The sequence below is a fragment of the Meles meles genome, chromosome 3 (assembly GCF_922984935.1).
Source record: "Meles meles chromosome 3, mMelMel3.1 paternal haplotype, whole genome shotgun sequence".
Classification (NCBI taxonomy): Eukaryota; Metazoa; Chordata; class Mammalia; order Carnivora; family Mustelidae; genus Meles; species Meles meles.
Window position 1 is genome coordinate 102905182 of NC_060068.1, and position 17944 is coordinate 102923125.

Genomic DNA, 17944 nt, shown 5'->3' on the forward strand with positions numbered 1-17944 from the left:
TAGGCAAAGGTTGAACTGTGGACTCTGTTAAGTAAATCCTATTTGGATTTTCATTTTCCCAGTTCTAAAATTCTGTAATCCTTTGATAACTCTTAGCAGTTTTGCTTTTCCTTTATAGAATGGATAGAAATGTTTTTAAAGCCCAGATACATTTTGGAGCACTTCCTTAGAGAATTACAGAGATGAAGTAAGATCTGCAACATACTTGGCACTCCATTCTCCGCACCTGCTGGAAATAGCAGTTACCCCGCCCTCAGAAGGGCATAATGTAAATACCAAACGTTCAAGTGTTTTTAAGAAATCTGCACAAGTTTAACTTACTTATTACTTATCTAAATCCTTAGTCTAGGTTGAATGGCTATTTTGAAGTTTTTAACCCAGTATTCTGGGAGTCGCTTTTCTGCATACAGAATAAAACTCGGGGTAGCTTCCCTTCTTCCTATGTGTGCTAGTTGAGTGATTACGGCCCCCCCACCGACTCTGTTTGTCTTACGTCCCCTTTGCACAGAAGTACGTGTAAGCTTTGTCCGTGGGTCATAATGGCGATAGGCATTCACTACCCTCAGTGTACCATGAACCCAGCACTGTTTTATTGTTTGTCACACCATTGAATTAAGGGCTCTGTGAGCTCTTAGAGGCCTCAGTGATCCTGTATGACAGTCCAGGAAACTGAGGCTGAGAGTGGAAGCGGCAGCACTGGGATCCCAGCACAATACCCTCCGAGCTACACTGACCCTCTGAGAGTTTATATAACCAGGTTAGATACAGAGATGAAAGCAGTCGCAAGGGAGTGATTTCCCAGCTGGCATTGATGGAGTGCTCACAAGGTGCAGGTGCTGTTTGTAAGAGCCTTCTCCACAACTGCCTTCAACCCTTGCAGAAGCCCAGCAAGATAGCTTTGCAGATAGGGAAATAGGGGCTCAGAAAGTGTAATAAAATTTACAGAGATCACAGAGCCGGGAAACAGCTGCAGTTCAGATGAAGGGCTTCCCGGCCCTCACGAGGGCACATTCTACCACACCACACAGTTTTTGATAGCAGGTAGAGAAACAGACTCACACGTAAAGAGTTCACATTCAAGACCTGGATGTTTCAAACAGGGTAAACCAAGTGCAGACACCCCCAGAACATGCCCTTCTTCTCGGACCACTGTTTTTTTTTTTTAAACCGAAAAACAAATAGTTTACTATCCTTACTGTGTTAGTGATCTACGGCTGTGTAACAAATGAGGCCAAAAAGTATTGGCTTCAAACAGCAGGCACTGACTGTGTCCTGCAGTTTCTGAGTCACGAATTTGGAAGGAGGTGAGTAGCAGGGCAGTTCTGGCCCCTCATAAAGTCATATTCAGACTGTAGGTTGGGAGTGCAGTCATCCAGCCTGGAGCCCGAGGACCTGTTTCCAAGCCTATTAACATTGCTTTTGACAGGGAGCTTCGGTCCTTGGTGTGTGGCAGTTGGCTAGGGCTGCTCTCAGCAGAGCAGGTGGCCCCCCCCCGAACAACCGATCCATAGGAGAGAGCAGAATATGGAGGCAATCGTGCCCTTAGGACTTGTTCTCAGATGTGACTTTGGCCATATTTTATTGGTCACACAAGAGTGTGAACACAAGGAGGCAGAGGCTATTGGGGGCCATCTTGGGGGCTGGCTACCACACCAGCCATAAATAGAAACCAGAATCACTTGCCAAAACTAGGTATTAACCATAAAAGTAAATACAGTGCAAACAAAACAATGTTAAAAAAAAAATTCCAGCTGTCTTGAACTCTTTTCTCCTCACATCTCCTATCAGGCAGAAGAGGAATTTACAAAGTGGTAGAAGACATAGGAACTCCAAACTAAGATGACTCACTGTCTTACCAGACAGACTGACCAGGAGTGACGATTAGTGATGCATGCCCATGTCTTATAAATAGTGCCCACTACGTGAAACTCCTCCTTTTATAGATAAAACACAGACAGATGTGCCCACCTTCACACTAATGACCAGAAAGGACTAATTTTAACTTTTGTAGGCACAGGGTCCCTGTGATTGAACAGCTCAGATTCTGTAGGACAGTGATAAGGGGAGATGCTTATGGGGTGGAACTTTATATTTTAACTGCCCCAACCATGGATGCATCCGTTGTTCCTCCTTTTGCTTTAAAGAGGTTAGACTTAAAAAAAAAAAAAAAAAAAAGAGGTTAGACTTGCTGGATTAGTGCTTCCATTTCCTGTCACCCAGAGAAGCCACGTAACGTACATGACGTGGAAAGGAATGGAAACTGCCGGTACAGACATTTGGCCTTGGAAGGCAGCTCTGGAACAAAGCTCAACTGTACGCTGCTGATCACCTTGGTGGCCTGCTCCTCACACAAGTGGGAACCGTGTCCGCAAAACACATGCTTAATAGCGCTGTGATTTAGCCTATTCTAATGATGTGAACAGACTATGTTTCCATCCAAGTCTTAGACTGCCCTATCAAGGAAGGATCCTTACCCAGAAACCTGAATGAGGTATAGTCACCCTAGTGAGTTGATAATGGTAATTTTTCTCTTTCCTCTGAAGGTGATTTCTTCTTGAGAAATGTCCAGTAGTCCCGTGAATCCCATCCCCTCTAGGGCGAGGTTCGTGGACTCTCAGTTGTCCAGGGTTTGCGTAGCTGCACGGGTCTTGTGCAGGAGGCTCCTTTCAGAGCTTCTGGCAGGCCGCAATCCTCAGAGTTCCCTTCCACATTCCATAACCAGATCAAAAGAAAACTACAAGAATGTGAATTTTGTAGTGGGTAAGGTTACAGAGACTTTGTCTTTTCCTGGCAACTTATTTGCCAGGTGAAAACTGCACTTCTGCTTCTTAGCACATTATTAAATTCTAGGTGCTGGAAGATTTTAGACAGCAACAGTTGTAAACATTTGGGGCAGCAGTCAATTCAGACATTCTCACACTGTACAAAGCATGTGAACGAATGAACAGGTATCCATGAGATCCATGTACTAGTTAGCTGGTCAGTGGTGAGATTTCCCTAACCAGTTGCTGGCAGCTTCCCCTTCAAGAAGGAGTATGGCACAGAGCTGAAGGGCGAGCACACTGGATTTGCACTTGGTGGCCTAATGCTGCATGAGAGTCATTTTCCATGTGGGACTCAGAGTATTTGGAAAGCAGTTTCCTCTTGAACCCTCCTTAGCATTAAATGAGAAGTCATAATGAAGGAGTGCTCACAGACCTCCTCCGTGGCTGTTAAACTGTGCTTGAGAAGGTTTCCGCTCATACGTGGAACAAGGTAGCCTTGGAGGGCAGTGCCTGGGAAGGGCCGAGAGGGCAGTGGGTGGCCAAGTGTTCTGCTTCTCCATCATGGAGGTGTTCGGTTTGGGAAAGTATATCAGAGGCTACACTGAGCATTGGTGCCCTTTTCTCTATGTATATGCTGCAGTGTCTTTCACGAACTATAATTATTTGTTGACAGAATAAGAAGGAGACTTTTTTAAGCTGAACACACAGCTCTGTAATGTCCGTGTAAGTGAGGACACTGTACTTTTCTTAATCACTGCCTGGGTCCTAGGCTGTGTTCCACCTAAAAGGGAAATGCAGCAAGTCCCTCCGTAAAAATACCTTTTAAAACCTGGGAAATTTTGACAGCACCTTTGTTTTCCCTCTAGGACAGCACAACTATCTTTGTGCTGGAAGAAATGATTGTATCATTGATAAGATTCGAAGAAAAAACTGTCCAGCATGCCGCTATCGAAAATGTCTTCAAGCTGGAATGAACTTGGAAGGTAATGTAAATGCCTGAAAGGAATGGCCTCTGCATGCATATAAAAAATTTATTATTTTCCTTTTTAAAGTAGAAGTAAGCAAAAGTAATAATTTAGTCATTACAATATATGTGCTTGACTAGCATAACTTTATATGACTGCTTTATAAACTAGGAGTTTTTTAATGAATATTTCATATTATGCTTAAGTTTTTTCACCAGTTCTTATGGCACGCACAGCCTTGGGCAGATTGTATACTAAGAAAGTCAACTAGGTCACAGTGACTTTGCAACAAGCTTTTTCTCCTCCCTTTCTGCAGCCTCAAAAGTCTTCCCTAGAGTTGAAAACGTTTCTCTGTCGGATATATTTACCTGTCCATTTTCCTCTCATTCACCTTTTACTTGGCTCTACAGCTGGAGAGATGCAGATGGATGATAAATCTGCCTGGGGAAGTAACTCCTCAAGGAGGTGCTGAGATAGGTTTGGTTTTGCTTTCCGTGTAGAGAAGAAGCCTGAAAGTAGTTAGAACTCTTGAGTTTCATATCCCTGTTTCTATAACAAGTTGTATAATCAACACTGCTATGAAAGGAGTTTGGAATTCTGCTGTAGTTGAGAATGCGAGGTCCAGGAAGATAGTGGTGGTGCTGAAGGGACTCAGAGCCTTCGTACTTGGGGCAGTAACACTTTCCGGCTCCAGAAGCCACAAGGAGGCAGGCCAGGGAAGTGCCTGCAGGGAAGGAGGATATGGTCTACCGGGGTTGCAGAGTCTGTCCCCGAAAGGCATGGCACACTGCAGAAGGGGCCAGAGCCCCAGGAGCACAAGGAGGGGCACCTCCTTCTGTCCTGGAAAGCTGGGAAGGCTCCCTTGGCAGATGCAACATTGAGTTTGAAATCTAAGAGAACTGAGGAGGAGTTAGGTAAAAAATAAGTAAAGGCAGAGACATCTTCAGATTTAAACTTTAGAAAGACTCATCTTGCCTAGAGAAACCAGCAGGACAACCCTAGAAGTCCTCCAGACCTTAGTATCAGAAGTGGTATATCTTGATGCTGTTGCCCCATACCAAATAATTCTCCAGATTTATTTTAAAGTGGCCTTTCTCAATGTTTCACATGCCCGACAACTAAGTACAGATATGTTTTAAGGGTAATCCTCAATGTTCTACTTCATTTTAGAGTGTAGTGTAATCTTTACAGCTTTATTTTTGCTATAAAGAGTCACGTGGAACTTAAATATAGGAAGGTTTTTGACATGATCAGATTTCATACCTAATTTTTTTTTAAAGATTTTATTTATTTATTTGACACAGAGAGACACAGCGAGAGAGGGAACACAAGCAGGGCAGTGGGAGAGGGAGAAGCAGAGAGCCCACTGAGCAGAGAGCCCGATGCGGGGCTCAGTCCCAGAACCCTGGGATCATGACCTGAGCTGAAGGCAGAGGCCTAATGACTGAGCCACCCAGACACCACATACCTAATATTTTTAAGCTAAGTTTTAAACTAAATAAGATTTCTTTTTATTAAGAACGGAAGGGAACTATCATAGACTCAACACTTCTGTAGAAATCAGATGCTGACAATCTCTACGCTCCAAGGAGTCAGGAACTTGATATCAAGTAAAAATCTTAGTCAAGTGCTTAAAAATAGTGATTGCTGGGGCTCCTGGGTGGCACAGATGGTTAATCATCTGCCTTCGGCTCAGGTCATGAGGATCCTGGGATCAAGCCCTGCATCAGGCTCCCTGTCCCTCTACTGCTCCCCCTGCCTGTGATCTCTCACTTTCTCTGTCAAATAAATAAATAAAATCTTAAAAACAAAACAAAACAAAACAAACAAAAAAAACTGGTTGCTCAACTAATTCAGTTAACAACTTCTTAAGTTCTATGAAAATGTATTAATACACATTCTGGCTCTAGTAAGTATTTTGAGCTTTATTCAAAAGCAGGAGTAGTTCTCTCACTTAGGGCTAAAGATAAATTGTGTAAGAAATTAATTCTATACTAAATACAGATATTTGAAAATCCACTGGCCTGTCACTATCTTTTCCCCTGTTCTCATGTGGAATGTAAGTGTTAAGTTACAGTGAACCGAGGTCTTTATAGTACTATTTCAGGGCATTGAGTTGGGACATGCCTGTTCTTTTAACCTTCTCAACAAAACACTTGCCATGATTTTGAAATGTACCTTTAGTGTTCAAAATGCTGCCTGATATTAGGTGTAGCAGCACCTCCTATTTTAAAGTTGATCACTCCTATCTCCCGCTGTACTGTCTCCCTTCAGAATACTCTAAAGCCATATTCTGCCACCACTGGAGGTGATGATAGGTCTGTAGCACTTAATGGGAGCCACCAACTGTCCTAAGCCTTGTACATATTTTAGTTGATTTAATTCTCAGCCACCCTCTGAGTGAAGTACCAGTATTACCTTCACTGGACAAAAGAGGGAAAGTAAGGCCCAGGCAATAACTAGGGGATCCCACCAATTGCATGACAGAGCCAGGATTTAAATTCAGATATGCTGGCTTCAGAGTTATGCTCATTACTAACACCATACTGTGTTAAAATAAAAACAGGTCTGTCATGATCCTTTTTTCTGTTTTGAAGTATTCCATGAGAATTCTTCACTATCTCACTATCTTATTCAACATAGTACAAAACAATGGGACTGTTCTGTCATTTTAAGGACAAAGACTCTAAAAATTATTTTTAAAAGTGATGAGTATTTACTTTTGTCCTACCAAAATGGGTTGTATCCCTGATAAGTGACGTGGCTACATTTCTTCTTTCCTATAAATTCTGTTCATTGCCCTTCCTTGGACCTCTGAACGCTTATTTAAAAGTTCTCTGTGTTGCCTTCAGCATCGTATGGAGTTAAAAAGAAACAGTCTCGTTTGTAACTTTAAGAGCATGAATCTGTATTGCAATTTGATTATGCCGTTCCATACTAAGAGTTAGAAGATAGCTTTACTTTGTACGTAATATGAAAAAGGATGCTTTAAGTTTATGGAATCATCAATAATCTCTTAATCAATAAATCTCTTAGAAAACAGAAATTTCCCACTAATAATTTATGAAGGAATATAAAGTTTTTTCTTTATCTCCCCAAATGTTTCTAGACCCAAGTAATATCCCTCATGTAAACATAAAAACTGGACATTTCTGCTGTTGAAGTTGCTGCTTCGGGCATGGGATCTGCTGTATCATTGTAATACTTCCTTGAGAAGAAGGGGACTCGGTGCAAGGTTATCAGTAGTATAGCTCTCTTCCTTATTACCTTAGGTTAGGCCTAAGCCCCAGTTTCTAGTCTGCTATTACAAGCTTGGATTCTTTCTTTCAAATGCTAGTCAAAGTTCTGCCTTATTGAACCCGTGAAAATTCCAACTTTGGAGGGAAAGTGAGACAGAAATTAATTCTTGCAAGAATCTCTAGCAGTGCTTTGTTTACATTGCTTTAACATAATATTGGAAGACACTTAATTTTATATAAAGGATAATCAATGAAGAATTACCTGGATTTATATACACATAGCTCCTCTTTTTTTTTTTTTTAAGATTTTATTTATTTATTTGACAGACAGAGATTACAAGTAGGCAGAGAGGCAGGCAAAGAGAGAGGAGGAAGCAGGCTCCCCGCCAGGCAGAGAGCCCGATGCAGGGCTCGATCCCAGGACCCTGGGATCATGACCTGAGCCGAAGGCAGAGGCTTTAACCCACTGAGCCACCCAGGCGCCCCCACATAGCTCCTCTTGACTCTTTGCCTTCTCTTCTGTGTCACTTTATAATTGCTAAATAGCTTCAGAAATTAAAATACTTCCTGAAGAAACTCTGCCACCCAGACCTTCTGATTAAAACTCACTTCTGTGTGTGTGTGTGTGTATATATATATATATATATATTTTTTTTTTTTTTTTTTTTAACACCCACAGCTCGAAAAACAAAGAAAAAGATCAAAGGAATTCAGCAGGCCACTCCAGGAGTGTCACAAGAAACTTCAGAAAATCCTGCTAACAAAACAATAGTTCCTGCAACATTACCACAGCTCACCCCTACCCTGGTGTCCCTGCTGGAGGTCATTGAACCGGAGGTGTTATACGCAGGATATGACAGCTCTATCCCAGATACAACATGGCGGATCATGACCACACTCAACATGTTAGGTGGGCGGCAAGTGATTGCAGCAGTGAAATGGGCCAAGGCGATACCAGGTAAGAGGTGGAAGGGGACTCATCAAAGGTACAGAACTGTGTCTTGTCCTCAACCGAGGCACTCTGGCCCTGTCCTCCGAGTCCCACGACCTGCCCTGTTTTTTCCTCCTCAGTTCTAGGGCCTGACCGGGGCAGAGCCCAGAAAGCATGGGAGTGGAGAGTTTATAATAAAATGTGTACGTTGCTCCCTGGTTTTCAGATTGTTGCTCAGAGTGGAGTGATTTGAGGTTGGACAAGGTCCTGTCAGAACTAGAGTCTCGGGACTTACTTAAGAATTCCTTTTATATCCAAATCTAGGGCAGGATTATACATAGATACTTCTCAGAACTCCCATTTATTTTCCTTCAGTGTATCACTTTTAAAACTCGGGGTAAAATTGGCAAAAATCAGGTATGGTGACACTCTGTCAGGCTGTACTAACTTCGTAACTAGATAAAGTGATACAGGTCGAACATAAATCTGAACTAATCTTATTTTTAAGATCATATGGAATTGAAGTCCCCCTGTTGGAACTTGATGTGGAACAGCAGAGGTCCACGTCATTGTCAGCCCAGACTTGATGGCTGCAGGAGATTTGACAAGCTTATGTTCACTTTGATAGAAGAGACAGAGCAAGAATGAAGTACTCTGACCTCCTATCATCCCTACTCTGTCAAGAGGGAAAGAGGTGTAACTCTCAGGGGACATTTTTTAAACTAAATTCATTAACTGAGTAATGTACCAAGTCAGGACTCTATTTGCTTAAATAGGGGGAAAGTGACAGTAAGTTTTATTACATTAGATGCTATTAAAAAGTATTTGTGGGCACTTTGATCTGAACGTATCAGATGACAGAGGAGACCTATGCCCCTTGGTGCTTCACTTCCTCTGTCTGTCGGGGGTCCCCCTGAAACAAGGCTAAAGCCCTGTCTAGTCTGTGGTAGTTTCCAGAGAGCTGATATTCTCTTTGGAGACTAGAGTGTTGCCTCATCCCTTTACTTCTCTTAATTCAGGATTCAGGAACTTACACCTGGATGACCAAATGACCCTACTGCAATATTCATGGATGTTCCTCATGGCATTTGCCCTTGGCTGGAGGTCATATAGACAATCAAGTGGAAACGTGCTGTGTTTTGCTCCTGATCTGATTATTAATGAGTAAGTTATTTGCCATTTTCCGTGTGTTTTTAACCAGCTGATGGATTGCTCTTGTGATCATTCAGGACTGAATCGATTCTATCAGGGTTCTTGAAACTGGGCAAGCTTGAAATAGAGTTGCTTATCAATGTTTAATGGCAGGCCTGGTGGACCTGGGGCATTATTATGTACATCCCAGGACAGATTGAAGGGTATTTTTTTTTTAAGATTTATTTACCTATTTTAGAGGTTAGTGAGCAAGGGGAGGGTCAGGAAGAGGGGGAGAGAGCATCTCAAGCAGACTCCCTGCCTAGCGCAGAGCCCACTGCAGGACTCCATCCAAGGACCCTGGGATCATGAGAGATAATGACATGAGCCAATATCAGGAGTCAGACGCTTAACATACTGAGCCACCAGCTACCCCTGGAGGGTACTTTTAATACAGTTGGGGGTCAACTCTGGGGTCAGTTGATACCACCTTGAATAGGAACAACTACAGATGAGGATATCTTGGCTGACAAGATAGGAGGGACAGACACAGAGACAAAAGGATCCTCATTGCATGGCAAGCCCTACTCAGTGTTTATGACTTGGACAGTTTTGTTTTTTTTTAATTGGGAGAGAACCAATCAAATTTTCAGGTTTTATAAATGAGCTATTCTTGTGTCTGCTTAGCCTCTGCTTCCATCTGTGAAGTATTTGAGGCGTCCCTTCCCCTGACCTCACTGCAGTTGTTTCCTGACTAGTTTTCTGCCTCCAATATGTCCTCCATCATGCTGACAATTTTTTTCTTCCAAAAATACAGTTTGATCCCATCACATACCTCCCCAACACATAGATGTCCTTGCTGTCTCCACCCTGCTCACCGGGTGCATACTCAACATGGTTTCTGGCTTCCCAGAACCTGGCCTCTTTTTCTCCCTCACTGTTCTCTTTCATGGATGCAGCATTCCCACTCAGATGATCTGTTCGTCAAGCCTCTCAACTCAGCACCTTATAAGACCTCTCTGCTTTATATCCCTAGTTCTTACCACTTTTCTATCTTATTTTCTGTGCCTACGACTTACTTCCTTTATGAGAATGAAACCAAGGAGTTCTCACCTTCTCACACACATACCCATGGTCAGAGCAGAATAAGAAACGGAGATTTAATTGTGAGCACCAGGGTGCTTTTGACCAGAGGTCCAAAGAATCAATGAAACCTTAAATCCCATTATTAGAACAGTCCCATTGCACCCTATTTGAGTTCATCCATTCTGAACAGTTTGTGTTTAGAACTGGATGCGCTATTAAAATTAGGAGTGACAACCTTAATAATGTCCAGAATGGCAAAGAGTATGGAAATTTATATCAGTCAACAAACGGGATGTTTGGAGGAAAGAGAAAGGCACAGTTGGGAACAAGGAGGACAGCCTGCAGAGATACTCTTTTGAGTGTGCGAGGCCCCAAAGCAATGGGTAGAAGTTTTACAAAAGCATCTATTGGAACAGTGTTAAATGGAAGGATCTGCCTGACCCTGTCACAAGCTCACATTATTTTAGGTGTTTTCGTAGAGATTGGATGATACTAGCTCCAGATAGTTTTACAGACGTTCTTAGGCATTGTGAAAGAAGCTGCAAGTACTGGGGTAATTCTAGATTCAGAACACAGCTTTTTCTGCTACTAGGTCAGGCTAAGGCCACTTAGCTGGCAGGATCGGTACAGACTACCTACAGCAGAAATCTCACCATTCTGCTGTCAGGCAAGCTAGCTGTCCTGGCTGAACTGAATCCTGAGTTAAAGGTGGTGTTCTTTCTCTGCTGGTGATACTTCTTTTCCAGCACAGTATTCTCTCGGTGATACATGAGTCCTTACCAAGTGCCAGACACTATTTTAGGAGCTTGCGCTGTAATGGTGAGCACAATAGATGAGGCCCCTGCTAACATTCCAAAGGGGAAATGGAATAAATAACCGAAATTATTTTGGAGAGCCATGATTACAATAGTGCGAATGGGGGGAGTGTGGGAGGATGGGGCGCAGGCTAGTTTAGATTTGGGGACCACAGAAGAACTCTCTAGGGACCTGAAAACCAAACAGTACAGAAGAACAAGCCGTGGGGAAGGTGGGAGCCTGCGGGCAGAAGAAACCAGAGCAAAGGTACGAACTGAGAGAAGTGGATCAAGCAGAAGCTTGTAGGCCAGGAAACAGAATTGAGATTGTGTTCCAGGAGCAAGAAGCAGCCAGTGGAGGATTTCAAACAGGATAACATGATGGAGAATGCATTAGAGGGAATAGCACGTACTCCTCACATTCCTAGTAAGCCTGGTACAGAGTAGCAGGGGTCGAGCCAGACAAGCTTCCTGGGCCATTATAGCTTACACTGGACCAGATAACGACCAGATTCAAATGCTGCCATCAAACTTTGGTTTAAATGAGCAACTGGTAAGAAGTGTTTAGAATTTATTCCTGCAGAAATGAAGTAAGTAAAACGATGTATGGCATGTACAACGGAAAACTAATTTCTCCAGTGTAAACTTAGATCATGGAGTAGTCTCTTTAGATCCTGTGGATCCAGGAACAAGTTTACTTTTCCAGTTCTCACCTATAGGGAATTAGCATTAATAGCATAAGTTAGATTTTCCCTTGGAAGTTCATAGTTGTGTAAAATAAAACAAACAAGTGTACTTTTCGGTGGTGACTAACTCAAACGCTGGTATTTCTCTTTCACAGGCAGAGAATGAGCCTCCCCTGCATGTATGAACAATGTAAACACATGCTGTTTGTTTCCTCCGAGTTACAGAGGCTGCAGGTCTCTTACGAAGAGTATCTCTGTATGAAGACTTTACTGCTTCTCTCTTCAGGTTGGTAGAACACCTCTCTGCTTCTCAGTATGTTGAAAGTATGAAATAGAAATGTGTAGACACAAAGGTGTGTTTGTATACATCGCACCCAGTCTACCATTATTTCCTGCTAGTCGGATAACAAAGTTTTCATAAATGTCGAATTTTAAAGGCATAGCCAGTGATACCAAGATTAGTAAGACCGCTAGGCACCGCGGCGAATCAGAGAGGTATGTCAGCTCTGCCAGAGCGACTGTTCCTCCAGAGTGATTCGGTAACACCACTAGGTCAAAAATTAGTTACAGGAGGAATAGGACTGAGTCTAGGAAATAATGGGAGAAAAACAGGGCGTACAGAAGGTGTACTTAACGACTGTCAGGACTGGCTGATGCAGCGTTGCTGCCGCACTGGGGGCACAGGTATTCATTCCATCTGGAAAACAGCAGAAAGCGTTTATCGAACAATCTTCAAAGTTTAGATAAAGGGACTGGTATATCAACTTGAGTGAGGCTAGTTGTGGCTGGCAGTAAACCTAGAAAGCTTTTGAAAAATACAAAATCTCTTGTTAGTAAAACGATGGAATTTTCAACAACCAGTAAAAGAAAATGTGTGAACAGTTGATGTTCTACACTTATAGGCTATTCCAATAAAACTTAATGTATCAGGTTAGTGTTGATGAGATACAGACTTGATGACTGAATACTCCTTTATTTACAAATAAATTTGCAAGGTTTCAAAAAGTCTTTCCATGAGTAACTCTGGTTCCAAAGCTGCCAAATAACTTGAAAGGACAGATATCTATTTTCTATTTCAGCTTTTCCAAGACAGATGTATCACCGGTGCTTTCGTGGTACCTTTGTTCTCAGAAAACCAAAAGGGAAAGATCATTGCTAGAGACTCTAAGGTTGCCTAATGCAGCACACTTGTTAAAGGGAGCTTGACGTTATTTGAGTCAAACAGTTAAAATTCTGAACATCATCTCCAAGTACAGATCAGTGCCAAATAAGATTATTTGTTTAAAAAAAAAAAAGTGATTTATATTTTATATATACCACACTCACAGAACTGTATGTACTTTTATCATCGCAGAGGATAGGAAAAAGAAAACCAAACTAATATGTATCACTGCTTCCTTTAAAAAAAGGCATGGCATTGATAAGGAATAAAATACAAAAATACATACCATAAGATAGAATCAGACTTCTAGTCTGACAGAATACTAGAATAGGCACCTAACCTCCCACTAAAAAATGCTAGACTAACAGCAGTCAAGAATCCCAGGAGGTTATTAGCTGTATTTGGAAGAGATATTTCATAAGTTTAAATACAGAGGACAAAGAACAGCTGAAAACTTTCCAGAATTGTTGAAGGACACCAACCCCCTGCCCTGTCCTGGCAGCTCAATGAATTTCATATAATATACAAGTAAAATCCAAGTGACTGAAAAAAAAAAAAAATCTTCAAAAGAGAAGCAATTTAATAACCATATAGCAGCAAAGAAAATGGAATGATTTTTTTTCATAACCCTAAGGAAAAAATATTAGAAAATGAAGGTGGACATCCAGCTTCAGCTCTGAGAGGTAAACAGCCTGGACACAGCCATTCCCATCCTGAACAAGAAGAAGCTGAAGTGAAAATCAGTAACTTGGATCTGTCCGAGAATTGAGGTCACCAGGCAAATGATCACATCAAAATCTTGAGAATCAGGCAAACACAGAGAAACATAGCCATGATCAGTTTATTGGGGACCGAAGCATCTAGAGCTGGGAACTGGTGGAACACTCACGGTTACTATGATGAATTGCTGGAGAGGGAGGATGAGCTTGAAAAAAACTAAGGGCATTGTTTTCCCACACTTTCTTGGGGTTTACCTGCAGAAGGCACATGAGGTTCTCACCATGAAGATCAGAGAAAGAGCCCCTGTTTTTGCCCTCCGAGAGAAACTGCTATAAGAGAGCTTTATCTAATCTGAAGGAAAGGGCAGAAAGATCAATGCAGCCCCCTCTCCCTTCCTGTCTCCTTTAAGGGAAGCAGCAGTATAAGGTGGGAGAGGAGATTCAGAAACTCTCCTGAAGGTCATGCCAACACAGATGTCATCCTAAAAGGCTAGGATACCCAACACCTAACCACACTGTCAGTAGGACACCAGGATAGTAACTGGATTACAGCTGCAGAGCACAGCCCTTTGAGAAGGAGTGCTCACGGAAACCCAAAAACAATAGGGGAAAAACAATAAAAACAGGAAAATAGGCTTCAGTTTCTGTTAAACACCTCTATGACTAACATGAAATACAGCCCAGCTCCTAGCCAGAGAAACATAAAAGCTCACACTAAAAGTGTTATTACGTCCGCTCTGACCTAACACTATCCAGGTTTGAGAGGGGAATAAAAAAGGTATGCAAGCTGAAAGGCAACAAAAAACAGTCTGAAGAGACACATAAGCATCGGACCCAGCTCAGCTATGACACAGATGTTGTAAATATCAGATAGGGAGTTTAACAAATCCATGATTACTATGTTAAGGGCTCTAATGGAAAAAGTGAACAACATTGCAAGAACACATGGGTAATGTAAGCAGAAAGGTGGAAACTCTAAGAAGGAAACAAAAGAAAATGCTAAAGACTAGAAATACTGTAATGGAAATGAAGAATGCTCATCAGTAGACCGGATGTGGCAGAATTGCAAACTCAAATGCAAAGAGAAGGATAAAAACAACCCGGAATGGAGAATTCAAGAGCTGGGGCAGGGGGGAGGGCCATTACACAACGTGCCACAAGTAATGGGGACGCAAGAAGTAAAAGAAAGGAATGGAAGAAGTACATGAATAATGGCTGAGAATTTTCCAAAATTAATAACATATTAAACATAGACCCAGGAAGCTTTAAAAACTCCAAGAAATGTACAAATTGCAGAAAACCAAAGACAAAGAAGAAATCTTGAAAAAAGCCAGAGTGGGAAAAAAACAGCTTACCCATAGTGGGACAAGGATAAAAATGAGATCAGAATTCGCATCAGCAACTATGCACACAGGAGAGGAGCAGAGTGAAATATTTAGTGTTAAAAAAAAATCTATAATTATGTATACAGTAAAATTATCCTTCAAAAGTGAGGGTGAAATAATGAGTCTCAGAAACAGAGAATTAGTCACTAGAAGATCTGCCCTGCAAAAAATGTTTAAGGAACTTCTTCAGAAGAAAGGAAAAGGATGCAGTTCAGAAACATGGATCTACAAAAAGAGCATGAGAGGAGGAAACGATGATGGTATATTTTTCTTCTTACGTGATCTGATGCTCAGCTGTGAAAGTAATTATAGCAACAGTGCACAAGACGACCATAACACGCGGATGAAGGAAATGTCCAGCAGGAGAGAGGACCCGTGCATGCTGTTGGCAGATACCTGCAGTACAGATCAGGTAGAGCGGTCTTATTTAAAGGAGCTGTAGATCTTTGTCTTTGTATATGGGGAACTCTAGGGCAAGGCCTAAACACAGATTTAAAAATAAGTAATAATTGATAGACTGAGAGGAGAGAATCTAGAATCAGCAAAAACCAGAGAAGGTAAGAAAGAGGCAAGAATTACAAAAGAAAGAACTAGTGCAATGAGTAGAAAACAGTTTTAAAAGGGTAGCTCTTAACCCAAATAGATCAATAGTCTGACATGTGAATAGTCCTAATGAACCAGTCATCTTTTTTTTTTTTTAATTAAGTTTAAAGGAAAGTTTGCCACCATGGATCCTCAATAAAGTAAGATTAAAGGGTATGCGTAGGCTAAGGGAAAGAAATCCCATCTCTAAGAAGGAAAAAAGAACAGAGTGTAGTAAATACATAGATATGTTTAATATTTATTGTATAAAACAACAGAAGTAGTGTCTTGGAGGATCTATAAAACAGAACTGAAATACGTAATACCTACACATAAGAAGGGTAGTTTGATAAGAATGAGTGTTTACATTCAGGGACACCTGGGTGGCTCAGCTGGTTAAGTGTCTACCTTGGGCTCACTCAGGTCATGATGGGATGGAGCCCAGCATCAGACTCCCTGCTCAGCGGGAAGCCTGCTTCTCCCTCTACCTGCAGCTTCCCCTGCTTGTGCTCACGCGCTCTCTAATAAAATCTTTCTTAAAAAAATTTTCACTAATGATGGCTAAAGATAGGAAGAGTACAAAAAGTACCAAGCCACCAAGTTGGGGGGTGGAGCTGAGACAAACAGGATAAGGAAAAGCAACCCAAACAAATGAAATGAGGGGGAAGAGCATAAACAAATGCACAGTCAAGGAAAGTAACAAATGGTGGACAAAGAAATTTGTCAGCAACTACATTAAATAGAGAGGAGATAAAAGCCCCAAGGTAGGTCGCCGGGTGGCTCAGTGGGTTAAAGCCTCTACCTTCCGCTCGGGTCATGATCCCAGGATCCTGGGATGGAGTCCCGCATTGGGCTCTCTGCTCAGCGGGGAGCCTGCTTCTCCATCTCTCTCTGCCTACTTGTGATCTCTATCTGTCAAATAAATAAATAAAATCTTTAAAAAAAAAAAAAGCCCCAAGCTAAAAAAAAAAGACCCACAAAAATATCCAAGACTGTATTTCGAAAAAAAAAAAAAAAAAAAAAAAAACAACTTTATGCTATTGACATGAGAGTATCTAAATAAAGCTACTGAATGACTGAAGTAAAAGGCCATACAGTAACCCAATGATGGCAGACTTGCACAATAGGGTGTCAGATGGTAAATGTTTTCAGTTTTATATACACTCTGTCATAGAGGCTCAACTCTGCTGCTTACAGAATGAGCATAGTTGTCAACAACACAGAAAGAATAGGCATAGTTATGTCCCTACAGAACTTAGTTTACAAACACAGGTTGTTAGTGAGACTAGGTCACTGGTCATGGTTTGCTGACCACTGTTTTAAAGCTGTGGCAGCTACATTTATTATCAGCACAGACTTTAAAGTGGAAAAAAAAAAACAGCTCTTTATTTAAAGATACTCTTTACATAAAGCATTCTACTTAGCAGGAAAGCAATTCTAAGTATATGGCTTAACCACTGAAGCAAAAATTCATGGAGCTACAAGGATAATTAGGGGTAATTTGGGATAGATGAAATTCTTTTAAACATTAGCAATGAAAAGGGCTTCTCCTGACACTATTTTTTTTTTCCTGTCACTATTTTTAAAATTCAGGTAACAAGCAGGAAAAAAATTGTCGATAAACAATTAGTGAAAACATCATTGCTACTGTCTTAAATATTAAAAACTTAATTAGGCTATCTGTAATATATTAACCCATTTTTAACATGGTAGGCCACTCTTGATTAAGTAGCCTTTGTTTTCACAGTAATACCGACATCTTCACTGGTGCCAAGTATTGCTTCATAGAATCAGAACGTTTTCATATGTGCTTCTTGGCCTAACCCTAGTCAAAATCCAGGAAGAGTGATATACCACATTAGCAAAATGAAAAGAAAAAAATCATATAATCACCTCAACAGATGCAGAAAAGCATCTAATAAAATTCAACATCTATTTATGATAAAAACTTTCAACAAAATGAGTATAGAGGGGCGCCTGGGTGGCTCAGTGGGTTAAAGCCTCTGCCTTTCGCTCAGGTCATGATCCCAGGGTCCTGGGATCGAGCCCCGCATCGGGCTCTTTCTCTCTCTCTGCCTACCTCTCTCCCTACTTGTGATCTCTGTCAAAAAAATAAAAAAAAATTTAAAAAAAAATGAGTATAGAGGGAACCTACCTCGATATAATACAGGCCATATATGACAATCCATAGCCAACATCATACTCAGTGGTGAAAAGCTGAAAGCTTTTCCTGTAAGATCAGGAGAAAGACTAGGATATCTACTGTCATCACTTTTATTCAACACAGTATTAAGGTTCTAGCCAGAGCAATTACACAAAAAATAAAAGGCATTCAAATCTAAAAGGACTAAATGAAACTGTCTCGGAAGATTCTTAAAGACGCCACAAAAAGACGATTGGAATAAACAAATTTAGTAAAGATGCAGGATACAAAATCATATGCAAAAATCTATTGCAGTTCTATACACTAATAATGAACTACCAGAAAGAGAAATTAAG

General features: G+C 41.3%; 1 protein-coding gene across 5 annotated transcripts in view; it reads left to right on the forward strand.

The window, feature by feature from the left end:
- NR3C1 (nuclear receptor subfamily 3 group C member 1) overlaps nucleotides 1-17944 on the forward strand; it is a 115501-nt gene that overhangs the window by 90092 nt on the left and 7465 nt on the right. For all 5 annotated transcript variants that reach the window (XM_045999372.1, XM_045999370.1, XM_045999369.1 and 2 more), the window contains 4 exons: nucleotides 3632-3748; nucleotides 7649-7927; nucleotides 8920-9064; nucleotides 11753-11883. In XM_045999372.1, the coding sequence (XP_045855328.1) occupies nucleotides 3632-3748; nucleotides 7649-7927; nucleotides 8920-9064; nucleotides 11753-11883 (672 nt within the window). The remainder of the gene's footprint in view (nucleotides 1-3631; nucleotides 3749-7648; nucleotides 7928-8919; nucleotides 9065-11752; nucleotides 11884-17944) is intronic.